The 13103-nt window shown below is 47.0% G+C and overlaps 5 protein-coding genes across 5 annotated transcripts; 2 read left to right on the forward strand and 3 right to left on the reverse strand.

The window, feature by feature from the left end:
* Positions 1–742: 742 nt before the first annotated feature.
* Positions 743–5413, reverse strand: TRUGW13939_04181 (uncharacterized protein; the record flags this gene model as incomplete). The annotated part of the gene is made up of 1 exon (XM_035487358.1): positions 743–5413. The coding sequence occupies one exon, from the start codon at positions 5411–5413 to the stop codon at positions 743–745; it is 4671 nt and encodes a 1556-aa protein (XP_035343251.1).
* Positions 5414–6460: 1047 nt separating this feature from the next.
* TRUGW13939_04182 (uncharacterized protein) lies at positions 6461–9743 on the forward strand (the record flags this gene model as incomplete). Its single annotated transcript, XM_035487359.1, has 8 exons — positions 6461–6530; positions 6590–6900; positions 6965–7135; positions 7188–8512; positions 8569–8651; positions 8704–9007; positions 9065–9244; positions 9296–9743. The coding sequence occupies 8 exons, from the start codon at positions 6461–6463 to the stop codon at positions 9741–9743; spliced, it is 2892 nt and encodes a 963-aa protein (XP_035343252.1).
* A 208-nt stretch (positions 9744–9951) lies between these two features.
* Positions 9952–10572, reverse strand: TRUGW13939_04183 (uncharacterized protein; the record flags this gene model as incomplete). Its single annotated transcript, XM_035487360.1, has 2 exons — positions 9952–10326; positions 10405–10572. 2 exons carry the CDS (start codon positions 10570–10572, stop codon positions 9952–9954), a joined length of 543 nt encoding a protein of 180 aa, XP_035343253.1.
* A 771-nt stretch (positions 10573–11343) lies between these two features.
* Positions 11344–11802, forward strand: TRUGW13939_04184 (uncharacterized protein; the record flags this gene model as incomplete). Its single annotated transcript, XM_035487361.1, has 2 exons — positions 11344–11476; positions 11558–11802. The coding sequence occupies 2 exons, from the start codon at positions 11344–11346 to the stop codon at positions 11800–11802; spliced, it is 378 nt and encodes a 125-aa protein (XP_035343254.1).
* Positions 11803–12425: 623 nt separating this feature from the next.
* Positions 12426–12795, reverse strand: TRUGW13939_04185 (uncharacterized protein; the record flags this gene model as incomplete). The annotated part of the gene is made up of 2 exons (XM_035487362.1): positions 12426–12671; positions 12745–12795. 2 exons carry the CDS (start codon positions 12793–12795, stop codon positions 12426–12428), a joined length of 297 nt encoding a protein of 98 aa, XP_035343255.1.
* Between the last annotated feature and the right edge of the window lie 308 nt (positions 12796–13103).

A 13103-nucleotide genomic window follows, 5' to 3' on the forward strand; every position in this document is an offset into this window, starting at 1 on the left:
TAGTACTCTGTTTATGGTGGCAGGCGAAGAAGTTGTATAATACATTGATGTAAGGTTGGAGTAAAATATAGTAGTATACCCTCGTTAGTTAGAAATATTGATCAATTGATATCAACCGAATCTTCCATTTAACATCGATTGACAGTACAACCGATGTGAACTGGTAGCTTGAGCAATGTTTTTATTTAAGGGCAATATGATTTTACTTGTTGAAAGTTGAGAAACACGAATTCATTGATACATAGTTTAAAAATACTTTTGCTTTTACTCATAATCCCATAATATCGTCATCGCTTCGTTACAATCACATGAGGTTGAAAAAAAAAGTCACTTTTTTGGGGCGTGGGGTTCCTCCTTGGAAACATTCGTCAAGAGAAGGGAGGAAGGGAAAGAAGAAAAAAAAAAGATGAGTAGAGTGAACTCCCTTTTGTGATCCCATGTCTTGCTGTCCTGTTGTCCTTGTTGTGATTGTTTCATGTGTCTGAAATTTTAAACTCCCAGTGAGACTTTTGATGTTGTCAATGATATTCAGATCACATCGTCACATAACGCCTGAGAGCACCAAATAACCCGAAACCAAGGAAACAGAATACAATAAGAATCAATAAAAGAAGAACTTTTTGGGGGTATAGAGGCATTTGGCCGGGGCCATAGTGTGTCGTATCGTGGAAAAGCTGGATTAAAAAAAAGGACGTGGACGTGTAATTGTAGGAGGTCAGGTTTGTTCGAGATAGGTGGATCATCACCGAGTCCACTGGGTAAAGTCCAGGGCCTTGAAGACATTCCCACCGGCTGCGGAATTCCAGTCGGCGGTGGAATCGGTGCGCACGCTGGGTCGGGATGATGTCTCTTCTTCAGAAAAGATGTTTGCTCTCGTGTTACGACGATATCCTAAAAAGCCTGCCTCTGTCGTATCGGAAGGCTGGCTAGGAGGTGAAAGCACGCGTTCGCGGAGTCGCTTGATTTCCCGGAGTCGGTTCCTCCACGAAGAAATGTGCTCGCCACCTTCTTTGTTCCATACACGACTAAAAACAGAGGCGTTCATTCCAAGAATACGGACATATGCAGCAAGGCTTTTTCCAGAGATGATCTTTGGGGTAGAAGCAGGAGAAAGTTCAGGCAGGCCAGGTTTGGTCATTACCCTGACCATGTAAAATGACTTGTTGTAATCGGCCACAGCGTCGACGTCCTTCTCGAAAGCGTGCTTCGCGATCTGAGACACTGGACTGATGACAATATTGATCGAATTGAATTGTGAAGGAATAGTCTCAAAGTTGAAAGGCTTGTTCGAGCGATTGAAGATGATATTGACAAAGTCGTTGCCGATGTGACGTTTTTTGCTCACACACGCAGGATCCTGCTCAAGATTCGTCGGCATCATCGTTGCGACATGATACACAATCTCTGCTACCCGATCCCGCCAAGCATAGGTGAACTCGCCATCTAGGTCACTATAAAGGCCTTGGGTGTTGAATTGGGCATTGCGAATGGAAACCTTGGTTCCCAAACCAGCTAGAAAATTCTCGTAGTCTGGACTTCCGCTTGTATTCGCCAAAATCTCGGCTTCAGAGGTTTGATCCTTGTCAATGAAGACGATGCCAATTTTATGACCATCAACGATGTCGTTTCTATCAAAGGAGCTGATAGCCCTCCGAGTCATGGCATCATCCGGTAGCGGAATAGGTTGAATGACACCGGGCGTGGGAAATGCGGTTGTCATCATCTGAAGTAAAACATGAGAAGGCAGTATAGCCGCACGGTTAGGCACATTTGATAGTGACAGAGTATCAGGCGTAGCAGGAACCTGGTGAGGCAACACTGGTGCAGTTCGCTGTCGGTACTCAGCGTAAGTCGTCCCAGAAGCCATCCTTTTGATGATTTGCGAGAGGCCGGAGGTGCCAGCAGTCTCAATGGTCAGTATACTCATCCCCACAATCCACGATTTCGAAGTGACTGGACCATCTTCGGCCGATGGAGGAAAGGTTTCAAACGGTATTGTATCACCCAGGTCGGAATAAGTCGAACGTTGCATCAAGTCTATAAATACTTCGCTTTGTTCCTCAACGACCCCTCGCTCGTTTTCATCCGTGAATATCAACCGATTTGTTATCCAGTTGACATGTTTAGCACGATCTTGGAGCTTGAGAGACAGAAACCAGAACACCAGAACGTGATAGGTCAAGGTATATACGTATTGAGAAACACCTTCTTGCCAATTCGGCTCGGCGGAATCAGCCTGTGTCGAGGCCAGTTCTCTCAAACCACCGCTAAGTCTTGTACCGATCGACCCAGTCCGACTGACAGGGGACTCGACTTTGTGCTGCTGTTCCCTACTTGTCTGTATGAACCGTATACAAATTCCGAAGACGGTACGAATCTCTTCCTCGCGGAGGTTAACGTATACGTCTGGTAACCGAGCAAGAAGCGCCAGAAATTCAAGGATATGCACCGCCACATGAGACATCGTAATTACTTTTGACATCTTATCAAGGATTGCATTCAAAGACTTGGTCACCGAGAGTGGGATTTCATGGCAGCAAACAGACAAGGCGTGAATACATCCCCGCGAAGTGCCATCCCATGATCCAATTCCAAGCATGAACGCACGGACAAGCTCATCCTGTTCGCTCTTGGCAAAATACTCGTGATACCCAATGAGCATCGCTAAAGAGTCAAATATACAAATGGCCACATCTGCCTTTTTGATGCCGGTCGCAGCTGGCGGTTCGCGAAACGCCTCACCCTTGATTTGGCCACATAGGATATTGCGTAGCATTTGAACTTGCGGGACCGCGTTAGAGAAGAAGTTTCTGTTGCCGAGTTGCGGCCCAAGGTGAGCCAAAATATAGCTATACAAATCCCAGTGGATGTCGCGCTTCTGCAAGAGGTCGATGATCGTTTCCAAGTAAATATTGACCTTCAACACAATTGCTCCGTCGTTTTCATCGTCGGGCTTCTTATGGACATTCACAAGAGGACTTGGGGCTGTCGGAGGTTCGTCAGGAAGAGACTTTGAACCGATATGTGTCCAACTGGGAGGCGACCACTTCGCCGTACGTAAGTGGGAGCTACTGATGCGTGATAGCGTCTTGGGTGCAGATTGCTCGCGCAACGATAGCCTGCCCACGTTCGTAGGTAGGCCATCATCAGTAGCTACCGATGATCGGTCACTGGTAGATGCGTCCGGATTTGTAGTTTGCTTTATACCGACGTCGAGTGTGCGGCTCAAGACTGCGACTAAGAAATGGTTCTCTGATTCCGTGGCGATGAAAACAGCACCCGAAGAATCACAACGTAGCTTAAAGAGAAGGTTGAAGACTGTCAACAAGGCATCGGGTGATCGTTTCTTCCATGTCTTTGTGATGAAGATTAAAGTTTCAAACAACAGCGTAGCTCTCCTAGGGTTTGAATTTAAGAACCGAAGAAACAGTCGAACAAGGCCGATCATACAAATGTTCGACAAAGACGGTTCTAACCCAGTAGCAGAACCACGACGAGATTGTAAATTACCTGCACTGGCAATAGCGTCGTCTTCATTCAGATCGGCGGTCATCGGTGAGCTGAGAGTGTCGACAATGATATGAAAGCATTTATCATTTGCCTCAACGCCAATTTCGGTCATCACTGATACAAGTGAGGCCAGATATATTGTATCTATTTCATCAGCAAAGTTTTGAAGCAAAATCCTGATGATACCGATTTCTTCAAACTTGGACAAATTGGTTTCTTCAAGTAGAGCCTCTTCTAACGCCTCAATGGCCAAGACGCGAACATCAGATGCCTTGCCTGACTTCTGTAGGAAGGCCTCAACAAGCCAGGTCGCTTGGGATTCCCAGTCAACCTGACCAGGGTAACATGCTCTTCGCACTCTTAGATGGCTGATCAACAGTCTGGCTTGAGAAGGGGATAAATGATTGTGGATTGTTTTCAGAAAACGACTGAGTTCGTCCTTTTGTTCGAGCGTCAGCTGCTCCCAAATATGCTCCGTCGATAATGTCAAATGAGAAGCGCTGGAGATAATGCGATCCCCTTGTGGGACCATCCTCGTAGGCGAGGTTACAGACGTTTGGAAGTTGTCGGCAACAGTATCATCAGAATAGTCACAGCAATCTATAAGTAAGTCGGCTAGGCGAGACCAATCCTGTTCCTGCATACATTCCAAAACAAAATCGCCACTCAACATACTCGCGCACAATTCGACCACATCGGCATATAGACGTTCATTCTTTCGTAACACAATTGATTGACAAGAGTTAACCAACCTGGGAAAGGACAATTCCCACGGTTCTTGGCGGTCGAAAGCGCCCAGCAAATCAGCCAATATCTCGATGGCACCCCGTACCACATTTAAATTCCGACCATAGTCATCCGGGACTTCTTCCAAGAAGGAATATAGAGTATCAATCATTGACGACCTATGAGGGGATTTGGTGATGCTGCGGATGACACGAGAAGTAGGGCCTGAAAGAGATTTGACGGAAGCGTGTATGCTGCATAGTACTTCCAACAACGGAACGAAGCTTTTCTCGGGGACATCGGCGCAACAAATAATGGCATCAAAAATAGCAAGTGCGTTTTTCAAATCTCTGGTGAGTGCAGTCTTCCGACAGACCCGGAGGAGCTCTTCAAGAAGAATTTCAATATCTTTCTCATCGGTGGGGATGTGCCGAAGTGTGAAGATATTGAGGATGAAGTCGAACAAGTTGTCCAAAGGGGTTTCGTCATCGAGACCATTCGATTGTGGTGTTTTGTTTTTCCTTGCCTTTGATCGTAGATCTGCAACGGCTTGGAACGTCGGATAAAGACAAGCCGCAAGGGTTGGCAGAATGTTGACTTGGAAGCTATCCAACTTCCGGCCGTTGTCGGACAAGGCGATCAGGGCGTTTATTCGAGCCGGAATCGCATCACGCACCGTCTGGGGTAAAATACTTGTGCATATTTGAACTTTGAATGCGGGTAACAAGTCCTGCCGCTCAGAAACTGCCTCCAACAGCCTTGACGCTCGCATCCGACCATATTCGGACTCCTCTTGATAAAGGAGATGGGAGCCAGCTTCCCAAAGAGCTATGGATTGTTCAGCAGTGAACCTGTTTAAAAACCTGGTAACGGTTTCCGCCTCCTCGGTGGCCAGCACAGGATGTTGGAGATTCCGAAGAGCAGTTTCATAGTCCGGCGGAGAGCTGGGCTCGGGAGGGTTCGGCGTGAGACTTGCACGATGCATTGCGTCGAAGCCAAACGTGGCGCGACTATCTTTGCGACCGTCTATATGATAGGTTGCCCAATCATTACCGCTGTCAGAGGCCGAAAGAGGAGAGAGAGATTTCCGGCGGCCAGAGGCTAAAGTCTTGAAGACATCGGCGAACGAGGACGAGGTTGATTTTGGGGGTGGATTATTATCATTTCCGGAAGACATCCGCAGCTTGTCAGGGACGTCAGCGCCTGGGATATTCGATTTCTCCTGGGAGAGCTAGAGGACGAAAGATAGTTAGTTAGCGACGGTCCGGTTGCGTGATCTGGCGACAGAGGAGGCAATACGTAGACGTACGTAGAGTGTTGATGTGTCATATGTAGCAAACACAGCGCAGGAGACATGCACGACAAAGAGACGGAGAAGGGCGACATACAATGCGAACACGGCAAAAGAGGGTTGCAAGCTAGGAAGAGCTTTTCATGCCATCGTTTTCCCGACTGTGGTCTGGGAGAGAGAAGGCCATGCAGGCAGGTGGGATCTAATGCAGCTAGCCCAAAGCGTGCGGACGGGGTGTGCCGACGATAGCCTTGCTGGGCCAGGAGTAAGTACTACTAGTACTAAGGACGACTATCCTAACAATCAAAGATAAGCTGGTGCCAAGACAACAGAAGTGGCCTGTTAGGTTACTTGAAACTGGAGACTTGATGACTCTGGCCAGAAAACTTTTTAAAAAATCTTTCTTCGGGTTTCTTGCAAAGTCCAAGTGCTACCACGTGCGCCAATTCAAGCACCACAGCCAATCATACCGTGCAGGCCATATAGAAGAGAGGAGATCTATTTCAACAACTGCAAAGAATAATCGCAATAATCACTAGGAAGAACATTACGTAGGAGCCCGGAAAAAAGCTTTCTCCGTCGTTTGTGTGCGGTAGATATCACGTGACCACACTGGAAAAACCACGGCTTGGCACTGTATTATGTAATCAGAGGGGGGTAAGGTATGCGCTGCGCTGATTGGCGGGACAGCCGGGATTCCCCACTGCCGAGCAGAGCTTCGTCCCGCAGACAAACAGAGACAAACAGCCCGCCAAACAAACTGCCGGACAAGGAAAGCGGCGAATCCATCGTCCTTCTTTCATGCCAATATTCATTGCCAGCTCTGCCTCCTCCTCCTCCTCTGTCCAAACCCTTGCCGGGTAATAATCATAATTACTATCTGCTGCCATACCCTCTGTTGCCCTGCCCTTGTAGCTCACTTCATTTGTCGTCATGGCGACCAACTTGGGAGCTGTTGCGCAGCTCTTGGAAGCGAGCTTGGATCCCAGGCAGAACAAGCAAGGTATGCCCCAGTGCCCACCGTGCCTGTACTATGAATGTATATCTAATTCGATTCAATAGCCGAGCTTACGCTCCGTCAGGAGGAGAAGAAACCAGGCTTTTCCTTGTCCCTGCTGCAAATCACCGCTTCCGCCGACTACCCTTACAATACTCGACTTGCTAGCGCTCTCTGCTTTAAGAATCTCATTCGGAGAAACTGGGTGGACGAAGATGGAAACTACAAGCTCCCACAAGACGAGGTCATTACTATCAAGCGCGAGCTGATCAACCTGATGATCAACGTGCCCGGCGGGATTCAAACCCAGCTGGGCGAAGCAGCCAGTGTGATTGCTGACAGTGATTTTTGGGAGCGGTGGGACACACTTGTTGCTGTATGCTTACCTGGTATTTTTCTTTTGTGTGTGTGTGGCCATTGCTAATGACTGGTTTCCACAGGACTTGGTGTCGAGACTGGACCCAAAAAACCCGGCCGCCAACATTGGTGTGCTCACGGTTGCGCACTCGGTTTTCCGACGATGGCGCCCTCTCTTCCGATCAGACGAACTTTTTACCGAGATCCTTCATGTGCTTTCTACATTCTCAACACCATATCTAGCATTGTTCGAGGTAAATTTTACTGGCCTATTCTATAGGACGAATCACAGCTAATTATCCATAGGGATTGGATGCATTCATCGAGGAGAACAAGTCCGACAAAGAGAAGCTTACACTTGCATTTACTCAGCTCAATCTCATGGTGAAGCTGATGTACGATCTCAATTGCCAGGACCTCTCTCCAATGGTAGAGGACAACGTGCAGTCTATTGCGAACTTGCTCCTCAAGTACCTGCTCTATGACAACCAATTGCTTCACACAGACGACGACACCGAATCGGGAGTTCTCGAGTTTGTTAGAGCCGGCATATTTGAAGTCTCGACTCTTTTTGTACAAAAATATAGCGACGTTTTCGGACCGCACGTTGACCAGTTTGTCGCAAATTCCTGGAATCTGTTGACGACGGTGGGTCAAGAGACCAAATACGATATACTGATTAGCAAGGCGCTGCAATTCCTGACATCAACTACGGGTATTCCGGAACACGCAAAGCTATTCGAGAACGAATCGACTCTTAGCCAGGTTATCGAAAAAGTCGTGCTTCCTAACATTGCTCTGAGAGAATCTGACGAGGAACTGTTCGAGGATGAACCCATTGAGTTTATCCGTCGTGATTTGGAGGGCTCTGATAGCGATACAAGACGCAGAGCAGCTACAGACTTTGTTCGACAGCTGTCTAACAAATTCGAGGAACTGGTCACCAAAACAGTCCTCCAGTACACCAATCATTACCTTGCAGAATACTCCAAAGACCCAGCATCCAATTGGAAATCCAAAGACACGGCTACTTATCTATTCTCTGCGATCGCAGCCAAGGGTGCAGCAACCGCTACACACGGCATCACCAGCATTAGCAAACATGTGGACATTGCAAACTTTTTCCAAAACAATCTCGCTTCCGACTTGGTCAACGAGAGCGGTTTGCATCCTATTTTGAAAGTAGATGCTATTAAGTATCTGTATCTATTCCGAAGCATCATCACGCCGGCACAATGGCAGGAAGTGTTCCCGATGTTGGTGAACCACCTTGGTTCATCAAACTATGTTGTCTACACCTATGCAGCTATTGCAGTTGAGCGAGTACTCGCATTCCACGACGCGAGCGGTCAGCCAATTGTTCCAGCGACTAGTATTACCCCGCTGGCAAATGAGCTTCTGGAGCATCTTTTCCAACTGGTTGAGAAGGATCCATCGCCCCCGAAGGTGCAGGAAAACGAGTTCCTCATGAAATGTGTTATGAGAGTTCTCATTGTCATCAAAGAAGCAATTGTCCCCCACACTGAAGCCGTTCTCGAGCACCTTGTCAAGATCACGAGAATCATCAGTGCGAATCCCAGTAACCCCCGCTTTTATTACTACCACTTCGAGTCAATAGGCGCTTTTATTCGGTGAGTTAGGTCTAGCACGACGTTTTTTTTAAACCCGTTTTGCTAATAATGTTTAGATTTGCTGCCCCTGCCAACCCAGAAAAATTAGAGCAAGCCCTCTATGCTCCGTTTGCTGAAGTCCTCCAGGCAGATGTTCAAGGTAAGGGTTGAATATTGTGTCACTCCAAGAGAATGGTGCTTACTATCTTCAGAGTTCATGCCATACATCTTCCAACTATTTGCTGCCCTTCTTGAAGCAAATCCTTCTGCGACGTTGCCAGAGTATTATCAAAATTTGATTGCGCCAATCCTTTTGCCCGTCATGTGGGAATCCAAAGGCAACGTTCCTGCTTTGGTCAGGCTACTAGCCGCTGTTATCCCGCGAGGCGCGCAGTTTATTTTACAAAACAATCAGATTGAACCTATTCTTGGTATCTTCCAGAAATTACTTTCTACCAAGGCTAACGAGGGTCATGGCTTTGATTTGCTGGAGGCGGTTGTCGGAAGCTTTCCTTCGTGAGTTTTTTTTCTTTCACCCTACGTGATAGAGAGTTTTGGTCTGACTTTTTCAAGAACTGCATTGGAGCAATACTTCACCTCGATCGTGCAGGTTATCATGACGCGTCTGCAAAACTCGAAGACAGAGAACCTCCAGTTACGCTTTGTCCGCTTCTATCACTTTGTGTCTGCCCGGGATGATCAGGGATATAGTGCCGACTTCTTCATCCAAGTCACAGACAAAGTTCAACCTGAGTAAGTTGTGGTGAGGTTAGGAGGTAGAAATTTTAGTCTAATCGCGTATAGATTGTTCACCCCCGTTTATCTGAACATTATTCTACCCGAATCCCAGAAACTGGCTCGGCCATTGGACCGCAAAACCGCTGTCGTGTCGTTCACGAAGACTCTTGCCACATCTGAAGCATTCGCAAGTCGGTACAAGAAAGGGTGGAGCTTCACTTGTGAGGCACTTCTAAAGCTTTTGGAATTGCCTCCTCTGCCAGCCACGGGTGATGACATTATCGCGGAGCATGACGTTGATGATATGGCATTTGGAGTAGGATTCACGCCCCTAAATACGGTTCGACCGCGATCAAAGGACCCATGGCCTGAAACTGGACACGACCTTAAGGCGTGGGTTGGCAAATACCTGAAGGCGGCCGATTCAAAGAACGGCGGACGGGTTAGTGGATTTGTTCAAGAGCGTCTTTCTCCGGAAGCTCAAAAGGTCCTCGCCAGCTACATGACTGCATGAATGTCCAAAAAACATCCAAAAAGATATTGACGAATTCACTAATGCATTGTTTCTTTCCCAATACCTACCTACATGATCATTGGTTTTAGATAAGTAGACATGGAAGGATAATCTGATTTACTCTATAATATACACGTATTCATAGTAGATTACACGCTGAATAAACGCTCCAGAACGCTAGCAGTGAGAAAATGATATGGTTGTGGTATTAGGTTCCTGGCCTGGCCGATTCGGATTTTTCCAAATTGTTTTCCACTTGTCTGTCGGCATCGGGATGTTCATTGTGAGGATCATCAGGGCCATCGAGATTGTGAAGATCATCGGATTCTTGTTGATTGTCCTTCTCTTCTTCCAGAGCTCGGTACTTTCGCCGTTTCTTCTTCGTCGAACTAGCTTTCCTCTTTCGCTTCACGGCGGCCTTGATTGCTTCGCGACTGTCTTCTCCCCTCTCCAGCTTCTCAACTTTTGCAGCCAAGAGCTCACGCGCAATCTTTTGATTCTGCGAGCGCGATCGGGTTGACTGGCTTTTCACGACGATTCCCGTCGGCTTGTGAATCAGCTGGACAGCTGAGTTGGTTTTGTTCTGTGTCTGTGTTACTAATTTATCCTTACTGAAAGAGCTGCATATAAGTGTTTATTTACAGCTTAATGGACAACTTACAATCTTTTGACCACCGGGGCCAGAGCCTTTGAGGTACGTCCCCGTGATATCGGCATCGTCAAGCTTGGGACGCGGGGGCAGATGTTTGATAGCGTGGGCCGGATGTGTTGAGAATGGCCGGGCGAGGCGGGCGCTTGTTTTGAAAAAGCGTTGAAAGGCTAGTTCCATGCTTTTAGTGCCGTCAATCGGCTTTTTCAGTGTTTCATATCAACATGTAAACATTTCCAGTTCAGATAGGAATTGGATGTCGATCTCTGAGTCTGAGGCGGCCGCCACGCGGAGCCGCCCCGAATGCTTGGCATTGCTCGTGGAGGATACTTGTACTTTAATAATACACTATACGTTGCAAATACTTGGATCCCATTGTTATATACGTTTGAATTTGACTGCTAAAGTACACTAGTTAATAGGCACATATGGAATTTTCAACTGTGTTCCAAGGGTTTATAGTCACTAGTAACGACATGAAATGGTTCTACTGCTAAGACAATCAGCAACTCAGCTATGTTTTAGCCCCGTCTCTGGCAAAAACAGAACACTGCTATTGATCTTCATGATAACAGTACAGCTAACCCATCAACTGCCAATAATACTAATACGTTGGTGTAATAATACGTGCATCAATCCAAAATATCAACGCTGACAGGTGGGGCTAACCCGATGTTGCCAACACTAGGCCACATTGGGAATTGGCCCGTTATTGCCTGCTTCTCTCGGGGTCCAAATTAGCGGACGTTTGCTCCAGGAGACTTGGATCTTCACTGCTTTGCTGTCTTTCCACTGCGCTTGGAACACGTCCATCTCGAACAAAATACCGCTATATATTCCTCGACTCAAGAAGACCCCCGATTGACGCCCGGCTTTCTACGGTTTTCTCCTTGACTGTGCAAGACTCATTCCCACGGCCAAAAAAAAGGGACATCATCTACAAAAGCAACCATGCCTCAAACAACATCTGCTCCGTCGCTCTCGCCGTTGACCACGTTTATCCGCTGGTTGCGCCTGAAAAACTACCAATATGAAGTCACCTTTGCTTTGTACATGCTTACTCCAACCGAAAAGTTCATCCTCAGTGAGTCTTCCGCTTGATCCCGGAGCTGAGATCTTCGGTTTTCACCCACTCTCTTCTTATTATTCTAACGCATTGCGCCAGATTTCTTCGTTCTCGGTCTCGTGACCCTTCTCATCACCGCTGCCTACATCTATCTTCCAAACCACGTGGCGTCTATCTACGGCCATGTTCATTACTACCTCACCGCCGACGTCTCCATGATCCAAGAGTACATTCCGTCTGCGAGCTCTGTCCTCAAGGGCGCTGGCGCTTCGTCTACAGCCAACCTTAATATCGTCTATGAAACCGTCAAAGCGCCTGTCGCCACTGCTCTGGGCGAACTATGAGGCGGCCGCCACCATCAAAGCGGGTTCAAAGATGAGGCGACACTACGCCGGTTTTATTTTATATTTTTAACAATACACTTAAGCAAACTTATAAAAAAGGACTGGGTAGTGTCAATGGTTGTTTACTTTTATGCATTCCTTGATGTTAAGCGGGACGGTTGCTTTGTGGCGTTTGTGCGTGTGTATGTTTTATATATGGGAGGCTTCGACGTAATTTAAAAGAAGGCTGTTTTTCGGTCCTTGTGGGCATATCCAAGAGCGGATTTTCGCTACTTAGTTGGGAATGCTACATTTCGACACTACTAATATATTAATATGTTATTGTATGAAATTTGATAACGGGTTGTAATTACTGCAAATATTGAGAATGATAGTTTGTTCATTTTGGATTTATTCCGAAAATGGCCAATTATAAGTATCCAGACATGATTTCGCGCGTACTATACAATCTGGAGCAATTGTTTGTATCTTAACTCCTAGTAATACAAATGACTTCTGTGGCCAACAAGCACACAGAGGCATCAAACAGAAATGATGGGAACGGAGAGCGTCATTGTTGTAAATATAATATATCGTCGAGGCTTTTCGACAGAAGATTCGTACAGAGTGATCGTTCAAAAGTGTTATTGGCTTGTCTCCTCAGCAGTAGCAGTCTCTTGTTGCTGCTGCTGCTCTCGTAGCCTGCGTTCCCGTTTGAGAGCCTCTAGCCTTCGCATCCTGCTCAGCTCGAGATCGATTTCTTCTTTCGATTCCGGAATTTTGTGGGATTGTTCGGCCGTGGGCCAGAAGTCGCGGACTGTGAATCGTTCTTCGAGGTTGGTGCCAAAGTAATACATCCAGCCAATGGGGAAGAGAATGTACATTCCAAACTGTAAGAGAAGTTATATTAGTATTTTGATTTTATATAACAAGTCAGTGATAGCAATACCCGGGGAACTTTACCTTGGCGACTTCTAGATTCCCACCCGTGAGTCTGCGAAGAATGCCCGACATTGTGGCGGCGTATGCGGGTTGACTTCGAATTTATGTAAAGTGCGTTTCAAGACGTCACGCTTTTATATCCTTCTCAGTCGTCTAAGATAGCTAGTGCAGTGTGAGATTTCTGTTGCCGCAGGTTCCGTGGGCGTAAGCGGACTAACAAAAAGATCGGGTGCGGGCTTGAGATGTGATTGTGATCGCGCAAGTTTTCGTGCAGTATGTCTAGAGTAAGCCCCCTCAGTAGAGCAGGTATCGGAATGGTTGGGCTGAATAAATTGTCGAGAGAATGGGTTGATTGCAAAGGCATCTGGTGATGTCGCATC

The sequence above is a fragment of the Talaromyces rugulosus genome, chromosome II (genome assembly GCF_013368755.1).
Source record: "Talaromyces rugulosus chromosome II, complete sequence".
Classification (NCBI taxonomy): domain Eukaryota; kingdom Fungi; phylum Ascomycota; class Eurotiomycetes; order Eurotiales; family Trichocomaceae; genus Talaromyces; species Talaromyces rugulosus.